General features: G+C 39.8%; 1 protein-coding gene across 1 annotated transcript in view; it reads left to right on the top strand.

Annotated features, from left to right (window-relative positions):
- The window catches only part of PEPD (peptidase D), a gene marked incomplete at both ends in the record, with an annotated part of 69564 nt that extends 61002 nt beyond the window's left edge, over nt 1–8562 (top strand). The window contains 2 exons of the mRNA XM_010133215.1: nt 1811–1879; nt 8485–8562. Coding sequence (XP_010131517.1) covers nt 1811–1879; nt 8485–8562 — 147 coding nt within the window. The remainder of the gene's footprint in view (nt 1–1810; nt 1880–8484) is intronic.
- Between the last annotated feature and the right edge of the window lie 4185 nt (nt 8563–12747).

Here is a 12747-nt window from a genome sequence, read left to right as displayed (position 1 = left end):
TCGTGTTTACAGACTAAACCTCGCCTGCAGGCATGGTACAGAAGAGCAGATCTGGAACTTTGTTCCGTATGAAAAGTCCATTTGGTGAAAAAATGTCTGCATCAGAGCAAATGAGTTAGGTGGTACATTTTATTAGTTCGATTTAGTGATATCTCCGCTGTGCTCGCACCATGACTGAGTTTCTCCTTAGCTTCTCATGTCATCTGACCTACTCTCTGCCATTACTGGTTTCTGGGGAAATACCAAATCAGTATTTGTCCTTTGTAAAACCACAGCTTGTAAAGTGGGTCTCCCTACTAAGTCTCTATATGTAGGCTTTTCTTTTTCCTGGGGTGGTTAATTTGTATGGGTTTTTTTGTTTGTTTGTTTCTCTTTAAAAACTGTCATTTTTGTGTAATTTTGAAATCTGGTTTGGATTTACAAGCATGTAATGTCTTTAATATCCTTCAAAGCATTTGAATTGTGTCCTGTGGATTGCTGCTGCAGAAGGACAAAATCACAACATCTCTATTCTTTGAATAGCACCATTATCACTCTGTTAATGAAATTATTTCAGTATTAGAACAAAAGAGGTTTTTGAAATTCATTTGGTATTAAAGGGAATTGGATTGTAATTAGAGCGTATTTCAAAAAGAATAAAAGGGTCCATGATATGTGCTTAGCTCTTAAAGCACCTAATCCTATATTATTGTGCTTTGGGCACATCTGCCCTCATGTGAAGGGGACGATGAAGATGAAAATGTTTAATGTTTCTAAGGCTGAACAGCTCCTCCAGCAGGACAGCAGTGCAAGAGGAGTACTGTTGGAGTACTTCTTTTTACTTCCCTGACCCTCACAGACACGCAGGCAAACTGTTGTAATGTGTGTTACAGGTTGTTGAGGACTCAGCCTAATGTCACATAATCTTGCTGTTTAATTGAGTCTGGGGGGTTTTTTTTTCCATGTTTATTTAGGGGGAGATACAGAGGTATTTAGGCACCGCAATCTGGAATTGAATAGTTTTGTGTCCTCTGTCTGATGTGTTACAGACAACAAAGCATGAGCCAATGCATTCCAGCAGGGGCTGTGGCACTAGCAGGAAGCGTCTGGCTTGATGTAATGGGAGAGCTCCGCTGGCTTGTCCAAAGAGGAGAGTGTACGGCGCAGTCAGATGCGATTCAGGCTTTGCACATACATGGGGATATTTAGTTCAGCTGTTAACAGAGTGTGTCAGTGAGGTGGTGAAAATGACAGAGCTTCTGCTGAAATTATTTTGAAGAAGAGTTTTGCCCTGTCTGGCAAGCTCCTTCCCCATGAAGGGTTGGTTGAACTTCACTTTTGCTGAATTTACACACCTTAGGCAGAAGGCAGCAGGGTTGAAAATAAGGATCATGGATGTGATTGTGTACCTGAAATGCACCAAGAAGTGATTTTCTCAACTCCTCTTTAGAGAGTTTGGCCAGTTTCAGCATTTAACTCTTACCTTCCCATTTGTGCTATGCTCAGATGAACTACCTTTTGACAACAAGAATTTGCCTTTCTGTGTTGAGTTCTTAAAGGAAAGCAATTTGCTATTCCAAGTTGGTGAGCTGCACTCCAGCCCCTCTTCTCCCCTGCGGGATTGCTCAGTGGGCTTTGTGGCAATGGCATGCCGCTGGGCAGGCCTGCTGAGTGGTGGATGGAGGTGAGTTGGAGTGCTCAGCTGAGCAGAAGTGGGCAGAGAGCCTCATCGGAGAGCACCAACACAGCTCTACTCAAGCAAGACTTGCTTTTCTTCTGTCTTGTGGTAATACTGAATATATTATTAATTGCCACTTTTCTTTCTTTGCAGCCTGTTCCAACACTACTGTTACGCTAGAGGTGGCATGCGCCACACTTCCTACACTTGCATCTGTGGCAGGTAAGTGAATGGTTTGTTCTGAACCATTGCTATCTTTATGGTCAGTTTTCCACTGGATATTTCTGACTTGTTCCTTTTAGGCACATGATGTGTTTGTAAGTGCCACCAGAGTGAGTTTTGAACTGTTCTGGAAAAGCCAAAGAAAGGTGCCTAGTGCTGTGTCTTAAAGAACTAACTCGGTTACAGATTCTGCTACACTTGAGATTCCCCAGGGACTGCTGCTACTGCCAAGATCATGTTTATGCTCACATCTGTGCTGCAGTTGGCTTTTTAATAAATAGTGATAGGGAAAAGGGCTTTAGAGCTATTCTCTGATGCTCAAAAATACTCACTTTGAAATACGCTTTAAGTTTTTCATATCATTCTCAAAATTCTTTGCCTCAAAGGTTAGGACATGATAAAACTAATCTTTTTGGAATTTGGAAATTTTTTGCTGAACAGCTAGTGTAGAAGCTATTGTATTTGGGGAAGTATTCTAACAGTAACAGCTGTAGAAATGCAAATTTTTAATTTGCAGGATTTCAAGAGAATAGTGTAGGATGTTGAAGGACAGCTGTGTGCTTTATGGAGAGATTAATCTTATTTAGTCAGTGGAATTAATCTAATCAGAGATATATGACAGTTAGATGAGGCATATGTGTTGGTGTATATGTTCCACTTTAGATCTGCTGCTACTTACACACGTTTGCTCTACACTGAAGTCACATACACTTATAAAAAATATTTTTTATGTTAATGACAATAATGTTATATTGCTTTGGCAGTACTAAGGACAAATAAGCAACTTTTCTTCTTTCTGCTGCTTACTCAATTACTTATTTGTAATTTTGCCATTTTCCAATTTATATGCAAAAGTGCAGTAGGAGCGTGAGCGGTTTCATGGCAAATTGTGCATCTAAATTGTCTGAAAAGTTTCCCATTTTAACTACTGTCATATAACTTGAGAATTAACTTCCCATTGAAATGATGCTCCATCTCTATGGTGGTGTCACAGTCATGTTGTCTCTGTGTATGGTTTTTCACAGCTATACAGACTTCACATTGATTTAAAGTAAATCAGAATCCATACTGCAGGATCTGTTTTGGGTGCTAGATAACACCAACGGCTTTGCTAAACCTATAGAAACACCTGCCATATGCTGCGTGGTGAGTCCCTGTGACCCTGTGGGGACAGACTGAAGTCTCCGTAGGACTGGAAAACCTTAGGACTTGAGTTACAGGACTCAGGGAGCCCAGGAGGGGGAGAGCCCAAACAGTGGTTCAGAAGCGGGTGATTGGTGTCCCATCCCATCATGCTGGAGTTGCCTAACAGGGAGTGGGAGTGGTGTTTGAGCTGCCTTTGAACCGCTGGAGGATTTAACACATGGAGAAGGGCTCTCCTTGCAAAATCCTAAGTGTTGTGACTCGCTGTTGTAGCTGGGAGCTGGCATTGTATCCTGCCACTATAGTTTGTACAGGCAAACCTGGTTTAGAAAAAATAATTACCTAAGATAGAATACAAAGGTTTTTGTCCATAAATTGCTATATTCTGACTATGAGTGATGAAGTAAGAATGAATACTATTAACAGTTCTCAGCTAGGTCCTAATGAAATGATTGTAAGTAGATCTATTTGATGAATTCAATTAATATAATAGACAGTTTTTATTACCATGGAAATGTCATGCATTGTAAGTATTACACTTAACTATATTTATGATTAAAAATAGCTTTTGCAATTGGGACTGAATAGTTTTGTTCTATTCATACTGAGTTTTGTTGTTTTCCTGACACTTGAAACTGTGGTATTTTGACAGGATCTTTCCTTTTCAGATTAGAGGCCTGATAACAATTACTGTGGAAGAGAATCATGCTTTTAAATAAAAAACAAGTTTTCAATTCAGATTTTGGGGAAGATGCTCACTAAGCTGGAAATCAACAGTAATCAATACTGCATTTCAGTACAGAAATAAATCACTTGGCATGCTGAGTGCTGCATTTGTTGCTGTCCCTGTCCAGTGTTAGATTCTTCAGGAGATGATAAATGAGTATTTGGTGTGACCAAATATGCTTTACATGCTCACTTGCATGTATGCACTCTCCAGTCGGTTGAGAATAACAAAACACTTATTTTAGTATTGCAGGTTATCACGTTGCAAGGTTGGTCCTGTAGTTAGTGATGCTTTCAAACATTGTTGACTTGTGATTTGAAGTGCACAGAGGTCACGGAAGTGCAGTTAAATGAGAATGGTAGCGTTTGATAAAAGTGCTTGAATATATTTAGGCACTAATCTGCAAAGGGTTGACTTCCGAGTACTGTTTAAATGCTAATGAATTATTCATGGCAGTGTCTTAGTGTACCAAGTAACCATTTTTACAGCGGGGAAGCAAAGGTTAAGTTCCGTGCACAGTGAGTCCTGGTGACCCTACAGTGGTTGGCATCCACTGGTAACCAGGTGCAGAGTTTCCAGGTGGAGATAGGTGGAGGTGGAGGCATGGGTATGTCTGCAACTACCACAGAAGCCATGGTCAGCTGCTACTTGATATTGTGGCATCTTCGACTTTGTGTCTTCTGGTAGGTGACAGCTCTCACCAGTTGATACCAGTAATGAAGATTAACATAGTGCAGTAAAATGCCTTCTTCTAGCTGAGGATCATTATAAGTAAAGCTTTTTGGATAAGATTCTAAGGACACTTATTGAATCTGTTTTTCTTTCTTTTCAATACAAGTTTTTAAGATTTAATGTCTTAGGTGAAAAAATGGAGAGAAGCCTGGTAGTGCTTCTTTCTGGAGTTACTTTATTATTTAAATCATGATAGAAATAGTTCATTGTTCCAGTTAATGTTGTTTTTTCTTTAGATGTTCTTAGTGTGGAGCTAATAGCTGCACTTTCTGTGATGCTCAATGCTCAGCTTAGTTCTGTTCTTAAAATACTGCTGAGATCCCTCCTCTTTCTCTTTCTTCTAATAAACCTTTCTTGTTTTCAGGGTGTTTTCTGATTGAAAATATGTTTTGGGGACTTTTATTCCTTCTAGTTACTTGAATCTCTTCTGACTGTTTGCATTCTCAGTGGTGGTAATTGGCAGCTTTTCTGTCACTTCGTGCAATTCTTTCTGTAACAAACACATCTTTGGCACCAGTTAGAGGCAAATTATTAAAGGAATAAAAACAGATACACGGAAATCTTTTGGAGAATTTTTCAGGTTGGCTGCCTGAAGGCAGGCTTTGGCATCCCTGTATGGGGTGCTTTTGAGAGGTGCTGATCTCCAGGAAGGCAGCGTAGCTGCTAGTGATCCACGCTGTTCCAGTGACTTTAGCACTCTAATGCCAGACCTTTCAACTGTTGCACCTTGGGGAGAAAAGAACCACCTTCTACAGGAAGGCTCATTTGCTTTGCCAGTTGCTGAGGAGTTTGTTCAAGTTGTTTTGAAGCCACCTTGAAAGTCTAACTGAATCACGAACAATTTCTGTCTAGCTGTAGCATTTACCTTGTGGGTACACACAATTTCCATAGCATTACTCCTAAAGCATCCTTCCTGTCTTCATCTCAGGAAGGTTGTAAAGATGCTTCCCTTGAGGAAGATTGAACTTGAACCTCTTGGCAGGAAGGGGCTGGAGGTGTGTCCACATTCGTATTTTAATTTGGATTTGTGGTGCAGTTCTGATGCAAGATCCTCCCACTTGTCCACAACAACACGGCTTTGCTCAGAGCCAGGGACCAGTCCTCAGGTACACGTGCTGGTTTTCTTTTGGATGCCAAACCACTGGGAGAACTTTCAGGAGAAGGTCTGATCTACCTTGGTTGCTAATGGGTGTTCAGCCCAGAGCTAGTGGAGTGACATGCCCAGAGCTAGTCCCAAGTGAGCAGACTTCCTTTGCCCAGTCACTTCAAAGAAGCAAAAAACATGAAATGCATATGGTGTATGTATCTGGTTTTCAGCACCAACTGTGCTCTCTCTGTGGTATGAACCCATTTACGTGACAGAGCCAGGATATGCGTGACAGATATGAAGGCTCAAATGCCAAGAAAGTGAAGCTTAACGCTTCACTAACGGTGCTGGAAAACAGATTTTTTTTTTCATGCATTTTCCATAACAGTTGGTGCCAAACCTTACAGAAATATTTTGTAAACTAACACCTCCACATTAAAATGTGCAAGGGAAATCCCCATTTCTGTATTGGCCATGTCTATTGTTGCAGTCGTTTGTGCAGTGCTCATATTTCAATGTATGACTTGTTTACTTAGCTGGTGTGGTAGAGGACACCGAGGGTGCCAGCATATGACACAAGTAAACAAGCTATCTGCAAAGACATTAACATGGAGTCGTGCCCTTAAGCTTGATGATAAATTTTTAAAAGTTGATCATAAATATATGCATCTGCTGTTAACTTCTGCATTATCCCCGTTTTTAGAGGGAGATAAGGAATAGTATCTGCAGCTAAAATCCTGACGAACCGCTGTGGAGCCTGCGTGTGCATGCCAGGTTCTGCATTTTTAAAATTATTTTTGTGTTTTTCCTTAAACACCAAGCATGTGTTCACAGTGTCATACGAGCACCAGGGTCATTCCAGTTACTCCCAAGTGCCGCCCCCCCCAAAATCGTAGCCCTCCACTTGGGAAACAGTTCTTCAGGCAGGAAATGATTGCTGCCTTCTCTCGTCAGGCTGATAGTACAACGCAGAGGTAGGAGTGTCTCCACTGCTGTCACCTGCATGTGGAAGGAGATGGCTGAGGCTGGAAACACAGTTGCTGCCATACACATCACCTGGCACAGAGGACCCTTTTCTTCTAATTGCAGTCCATTGCCCTATTAAGGATCTTTTTTTCAGACAGAACCAACTAAGTCTGAAAGTGTCTTAGCGTGGGAAACTGGAACTGTGGCTGGAAGGAACTATTCCGCCAGTGCCCAGGAAACAGGACATCTCAGAAGGAAGCTCACATCTGCCTTCATCTTTCTCGTGTTCAAACTTTATGGGGCCATTTGTAGATATCTGCACAACAACACAGGTTCCCAGGGCATCCAGGAAGTAAAAAGCAGCAGTTGTAAAACTACTTTAGCCATTGGCAACAAGTTTGTTGCAGCCTTAATTCTCTGGAGTTTTTAAACTCTTCATTTATCAACTTCTAATTTTTCCTTTTGGAGTGTGTGTAGTTTTAAGAAATACACTTTATGTCAGAAAACCATTCCCGTTATTCTGAAACATTGTCCTTCGCTGTCTTACTACATGGTGATTCTTGCATGCTAAAAAATGCTGCACACTAAAAACATACTGCTTTCGAAATGCTGACAGGATCCAGCCCTTTAGACTGAGAGCATCAGCTTTATCCTCCATAATCATTGTTTATGGAGTTGTTATATCTGAATGACCAATGATTAAATATCTAATTGATCACAAGTATGGGAAGGCAGTCTCTTTTTGGGTACAGTGCATATTTATTGGTTTTGTAATAGCACGTATCAGAAGTCTAATATGAATGGTCTGTCAGATGGCACATTTACTCCAGGTACAACAAAAGCTTCATTGAAATTGAGCCCTAGATTCCTTTCACCATCACAGCTTGAAAGAATCCAATTTGAGCAAGATGACCAATACAGTTTGGATGAAAGGTGAGATACAGACTAGCAAGTCTGCTGGAGGGATCAGAGCGATGCTGCATTAACCCTGTCCCCACGTGTATTTTTGGATATGATATAATTCTTCTAGCTTTTTGAGGAGAAGAGAGAGAGTGTCTATTTGAGGAGAGTAGTAGAAGAGAAATAGGTAAAGCTTGAGATCTTTAATGGATGCTTGATAGACCTGGGGGAATATCAGTAGGGAAGAGAGCGTGCCAAGAACAAATATAAGTCACCAAGTGGATCCTGGAGCTTCAGAAGCACAGAACAAGGGTCAGTTCTTCTCTGGAGACATTTTGTTTCCGTGAATCAGCAGTTTAGTCTGAAAGGTTTCCAGGAATAAAAACCTTTTGTAATATGATTTTTAATAAGAGGTAAAAATAGAGTGACAATTCTCATGCCTGTTATTGCTGCTGACATTGTACGGGGTGAATGCTCCCTGAGCAGCGTGCAGTCTGTCCGCTCCAGCAGAGATCACACGTAGCCATGCCGGAGGTGGACTGGAACTGTTTACTTGGACAGTTGAATTCTTCCAGTACCAGTGACTCCTAGAGCATTTCAAACATGTCATATGTGACTCGAGTGGATGTTTGGGGTTTATGCCTCAGAATATTTAACCTTGCATAGGAAAATAATCACTTAGTAATTAAAAATCCAGAAGGAAATAAATGGGTATAGGTTAAAAAAATTGCTCTTGCATAGTTGCTTCTTTAACACTGTTATGGACATGGGAAGTATTTATATGAACTGTGCCAAGTTCCTTCTGCAGAAGGATCGTGTCTTGCAGCTGGACTAGCAAAGTGCCCATTCTATACCCATTTCTGCTGAGTGAGCTACAGTCCACGCTGGGGCAGGGCCTATGGCGGTTGACGCAGACTGCAAAATTCCGTGTTTAATACATGAATACACTGATGTTTACAGTGTCACGTGTTGACAGTGTTCCTTTTCATGTTGTCTGTGTTAATGTTTCTTCTTCCATTAATCATGCTGAAATTTCTTTTCACCTGTCAGCGGAGACAACTCATCTGTTTTACACTACGGCCATGCTGGAGCCCCAAATGATAAGACTATTGAAGACGGAGACCTGTGGTAAGTAAACGATCAGAGTTGGTTGGATATTTTTTTGCACTACTGCTGTTTTCATACATGCATTGTATGTAGTCTTGGACTTAATTAATAATTGATGCCTGCATGATGACAAAACTCCAGATCTTTAAAGCAAAATATAATGTCGCATGCCAGACTATTCAGGTTTCTTTCAAAGGTCCTGTATACCTGTGTCTCCAGTTGAAAGGGAAAAAAGAGATTGTTTTCAAACGTGTCTATACCAAAGGCACCTAGAATTTAGTTGAAGAAGTAGCTGTATTCTAAGTACGAGGGCAGCTGCAAAAACTGGCGTCTGAGTTTGTTCTTGAACCTCAGATCCAAACCTCAGATCTGATAATGGGAGGGAGGGTCAAGAGAATGTTGGCTGCTTTTAAAGAATTGCGTCAAAATGCAATATGGATTAGATCATCCAAATGTTTATGTGCACCCAGATACCCTGGCCTGAAACAGACTTCTGAATGTGTAAGGAGATAAACTCATTTCACTTGAGGTTAGGGCAGGGTGCTTCTAGTTCTGTATTGTGCAAAAAACTTCTAACAATACTTTGCTTAGAGTTTAGCTTTGCAATTATACAGTTGTAAATACCATTAGTTTTTCTCTGCTTGCAGTTACACGTTCCCATGCTTTGCCGTATGTCTGCAGATAAAAGCAGGGTAAATGGAAGCACCAAATACACTGCTGTAGATCGAAAGACAAACCTGATTGTATGGTGTGTAACATAGATTATAGCTTTTGTACTTCACCTTTTAAGACTCTGGTCAAAAAGCCCGCAGTTATAAAATTGCAGAATTACTTTTGGAGAAGTTGATCACTGACATTCAGTGGAGGATATTTATTAGATTACTTTTATAGCATGTGCAAAAAGGGTGCAGGTATGTATTTTCACACTTGCATGTAAAGGTCTGGAGTGAAACAAATTGGTATTACCTTAGATAAGCTCAAAATCTTACAGAAAACAAATGGAATCTTAGAAGTAAAAAACCATACCCGGTTGGCTAAGGTGTTCTGGGCACATCTGCACATGCTGCAGAATGAACACACTGAATTAGATAGATAATTTCTTTTAATATTTTAAACACTTTTTTAAAAGCTTCTTGTGCAGTGGTTTATGTATTATCTTTGTCTGTGTGAATAGCTTACTAAACCCATCAAATACTAACGCTGCTGTATTGCAGAACAATATCTTTGAATTATGATCACTTTGGGTTTGAGTAGATAATGCACTGTGAGGTTTTTATTTTGATTGGGCAGGACACTATTGGCTGTGGCAGTCAATTAAATTTAAAAAAAAAGTGTGTGGCCTACAGGAAGTCTCAGCTTACGTTTCTGAGAGGAGGTATGCCACAATGCATTTTGATGTCCTGTATTTAAAATTAATGGTGAGGGGAATAGTATTAGTGAGAGACCTCAGAATGAGAGGTATATATAAGACTCTTTTACTTTGAGTCTCTGAGGGTGGTTTAGTGGGTGGCTGAAGTCCTTCCTAAACCCGAAGAGCACATTCCAAGACTCTTTGCAAACTCAGATTTCCTGCTGTATTAGCAAAATCTTTAAAAAAAGTCAGAGTTTTATTACCCTCAGATATCTGAATGTCAGAAAAACATAAGCTACCAAGCACATGGATTACTTAAGCATTTCAGAACTACTCTTCTGTAACCCTACTTTGTAACCATCTTAACAAAGAGAACAAGATTTAGCTTGGTTTGAAATAGGTGAAATAGTCCAATTGCATCTTTGTCTTGATGAGGTGAAGTTTGTCAGGTGTTGATTTGCTTTAGCAATGAAGTGCTCCACGTTCACAAGCACCCACCAGCACTTCAGTCTCTGCCCTTTCCCTCACACTGGCTGATATTCACGTAACGGTCAAATTTAGCGCCATACGAGTCTCTTATACTTTTCTCAAGTGGGAGTAAAGAAATTATAAGAAAACGTAATTTCATTTGCCTAAAGACAATTTTAAAAGACAGTGATTTTCCACAGTTAAAAATAGTGCTTTGGAAAAAATCTTGTGCTCGTGTGCTTCAGCAGCATAGGGATAATGCCAAGGCACTACCTGGGTGGTTTTACTGTGTGCTTTTCCAGATTTCTAAATTGGGTGTGCGTGTGCGTGCATATAGAACAGTTTATTAGAATGACACTATGTTGATTGGTATGTATGTGTAAGAGTTTGTATATTTGATTCCCAATTAAGCTTTTTAACAGCTACTGGGAGCCCCCTGTTGGATAATGCTAGGAAGCCCTGAACATGGGGAAAAAATGGCTTTACTTCTGGTGAAAGAGATAGAAGTGTTTTAAGGGGTTTTTTCTGCCTCTGCCAGTATTTTGGTATAAATCCAATTTAATGACTCCTATACATTTATGTAATAGAATTGGAAGATTGGGTGCTTGGAATGATTTTTATTAAATTATTCAAAAGAATTTCATGGATTTTTTTTTTTTTTACATTATTGAGTGAATATGACTCACATTCAAGAGTTTTGCAGAAATGTGCTGCTCAGGTTTTTTATGTACAAAGCCATGCAGTAAGTGTTAGTAAATAAGTCAACAAAGCACATGAATGTTAAGAAAAATACATTTAGACTAATACTTTTCTTCTTTGAAACACTCAAGTGCATGCTTTGTTTGTGCTTTTAAGAATGAGTTACAAGGATTTGGTGGTATCAACAGGAGACCATAGGCAAAAATACTTGTGCTATTGCTTTTTTTTTTTTTTTTTTTTTTTTTTTTTTTTTTTTTTTTTTTTTTTTTTTTTTTATAAGACTTATTCTGGCTCTTACTTTAAAACCCGTGGGAGGTTTAGAACAGCCTGGTTTTATGGTGCCCATTTTTGAAAATCAGTCTACATTAAATGAGTTTATTGCTTTTGTAAGAAACTTTATGGAATTACATCTCTGATACTGCTTCATAATCTACATTTTTACAGATACAGTTTCTGTGCCAAAAGACCTCAGTGCAAGGCAAGGACTGGAAAGATCCTTTTTAATATAGACTGTAGTGCTAAGCAGGGCTGTCATTTTTGGTCTATTAAATATTAAAACCAAAATAGCTAACAAACACAAAGCATTATGACTGACATAGAAATCAATATTTTTAGGGAAGTTAAAGTGTTCAATAAATATGTGCATTTAACTGCTACTGATTAAAAGTAAGTATTGTAATAACTGCAAGTCAGTGTTTTATAGAACTAATTCATGTATGATAACATCTATGTAGTGACCGTTTAAATATGATCGATATGGTCTGAACCATGTGTCCGTGGTCAAAAATGTCATGCAGATAAATGGGTGGGTTGACCACTCTGCTGAATTGCAATTCTAGGCACTTTGCCCTTTCACTTGGTATTAACTTTAAATAAAATTTTCTACCAGAATGTTGCAAATTATGTCTTGCAGTGACATACAGCCAAGCTAACATTTTGTAATATGAAAAGTGGAGTCATAAACAAAAGTGCTTGTTGTCGTTTGCAGTCTCCCGCGCTGTACACAAGAGGCCTCCATAAAGGCCAAAGCCAGAATGCAACCAAACCAAATTTTCCAAGGTTTTCTTGAGCCACCTTCCCAGTACCACAGTTCAATTGGGATAACTAAAGGTTTTGCAAAGTTTGGTGGAGTAGAATGAAATTAAAATTAGAGTAGAACGGAATTAGAAGTAGCTACACAAGAAGACCAAAAAAAGCCAAATAAATTCAAAGAGCAGAGATCTGACTCCCCACTATGCAAAAATCAAGAGCAAATGAGCACCTGGGGTTCCTGTCCGTCAAACAGGATCCCTTGCATTATTGGTCTTCCTGGGCAAGTGTCTCATCATCTCTCCTTTTGCAGATTATTTGCTTTTTTTTTTTTTGCATTGGGAAAGAGGTTGGCTCAGTGGTTAGGGAGCCCTTGTGGGAGGCAGAAACCCCTGGTTTCATCTCCCCTCAAGTTGATCTCTGGCCGAAAGTTATGACTTGACCCTGGGAAATAGCATCCGTGAAAAGTTCAGTGTTTCTGCAAAAAGCATTGATCTCAACAAATCAGCATCTACCTTCTGAAAGATGAAAGCATCTTCTTTCTTAAAAATGAAGGAAGCAAATCCCCTTGGGTCCTCGCTTCCGTATTCTGCCCCAGCCCTGCTGGTGTAGCAGTGTGGAGCCACACTGTGGCTGTCAGGGAAGGAGAACACTGGCCG

Source organism: Buceros rhinoceros, unplaced genomic scaffold, assembly GCF_000710305.1.
Source record: "Buceros rhinoceros silvestris isolate BGI_N320 unplaced genomic scaffold, ASM71030v1 scaffold4333, whole genome shotgun sequence".
In the NCBI taxonomy this organism is placed as follows: Eukaryota; Metazoa; Chordata; class Aves; order Bucerotiformes; family Bucerotidae; genus Buceros; species Buceros rhinoceros.
Note: the sequence above shows the minus strand (reverse complement) of the source record. Positions and strands in the feature narration are given on the sequence as shown.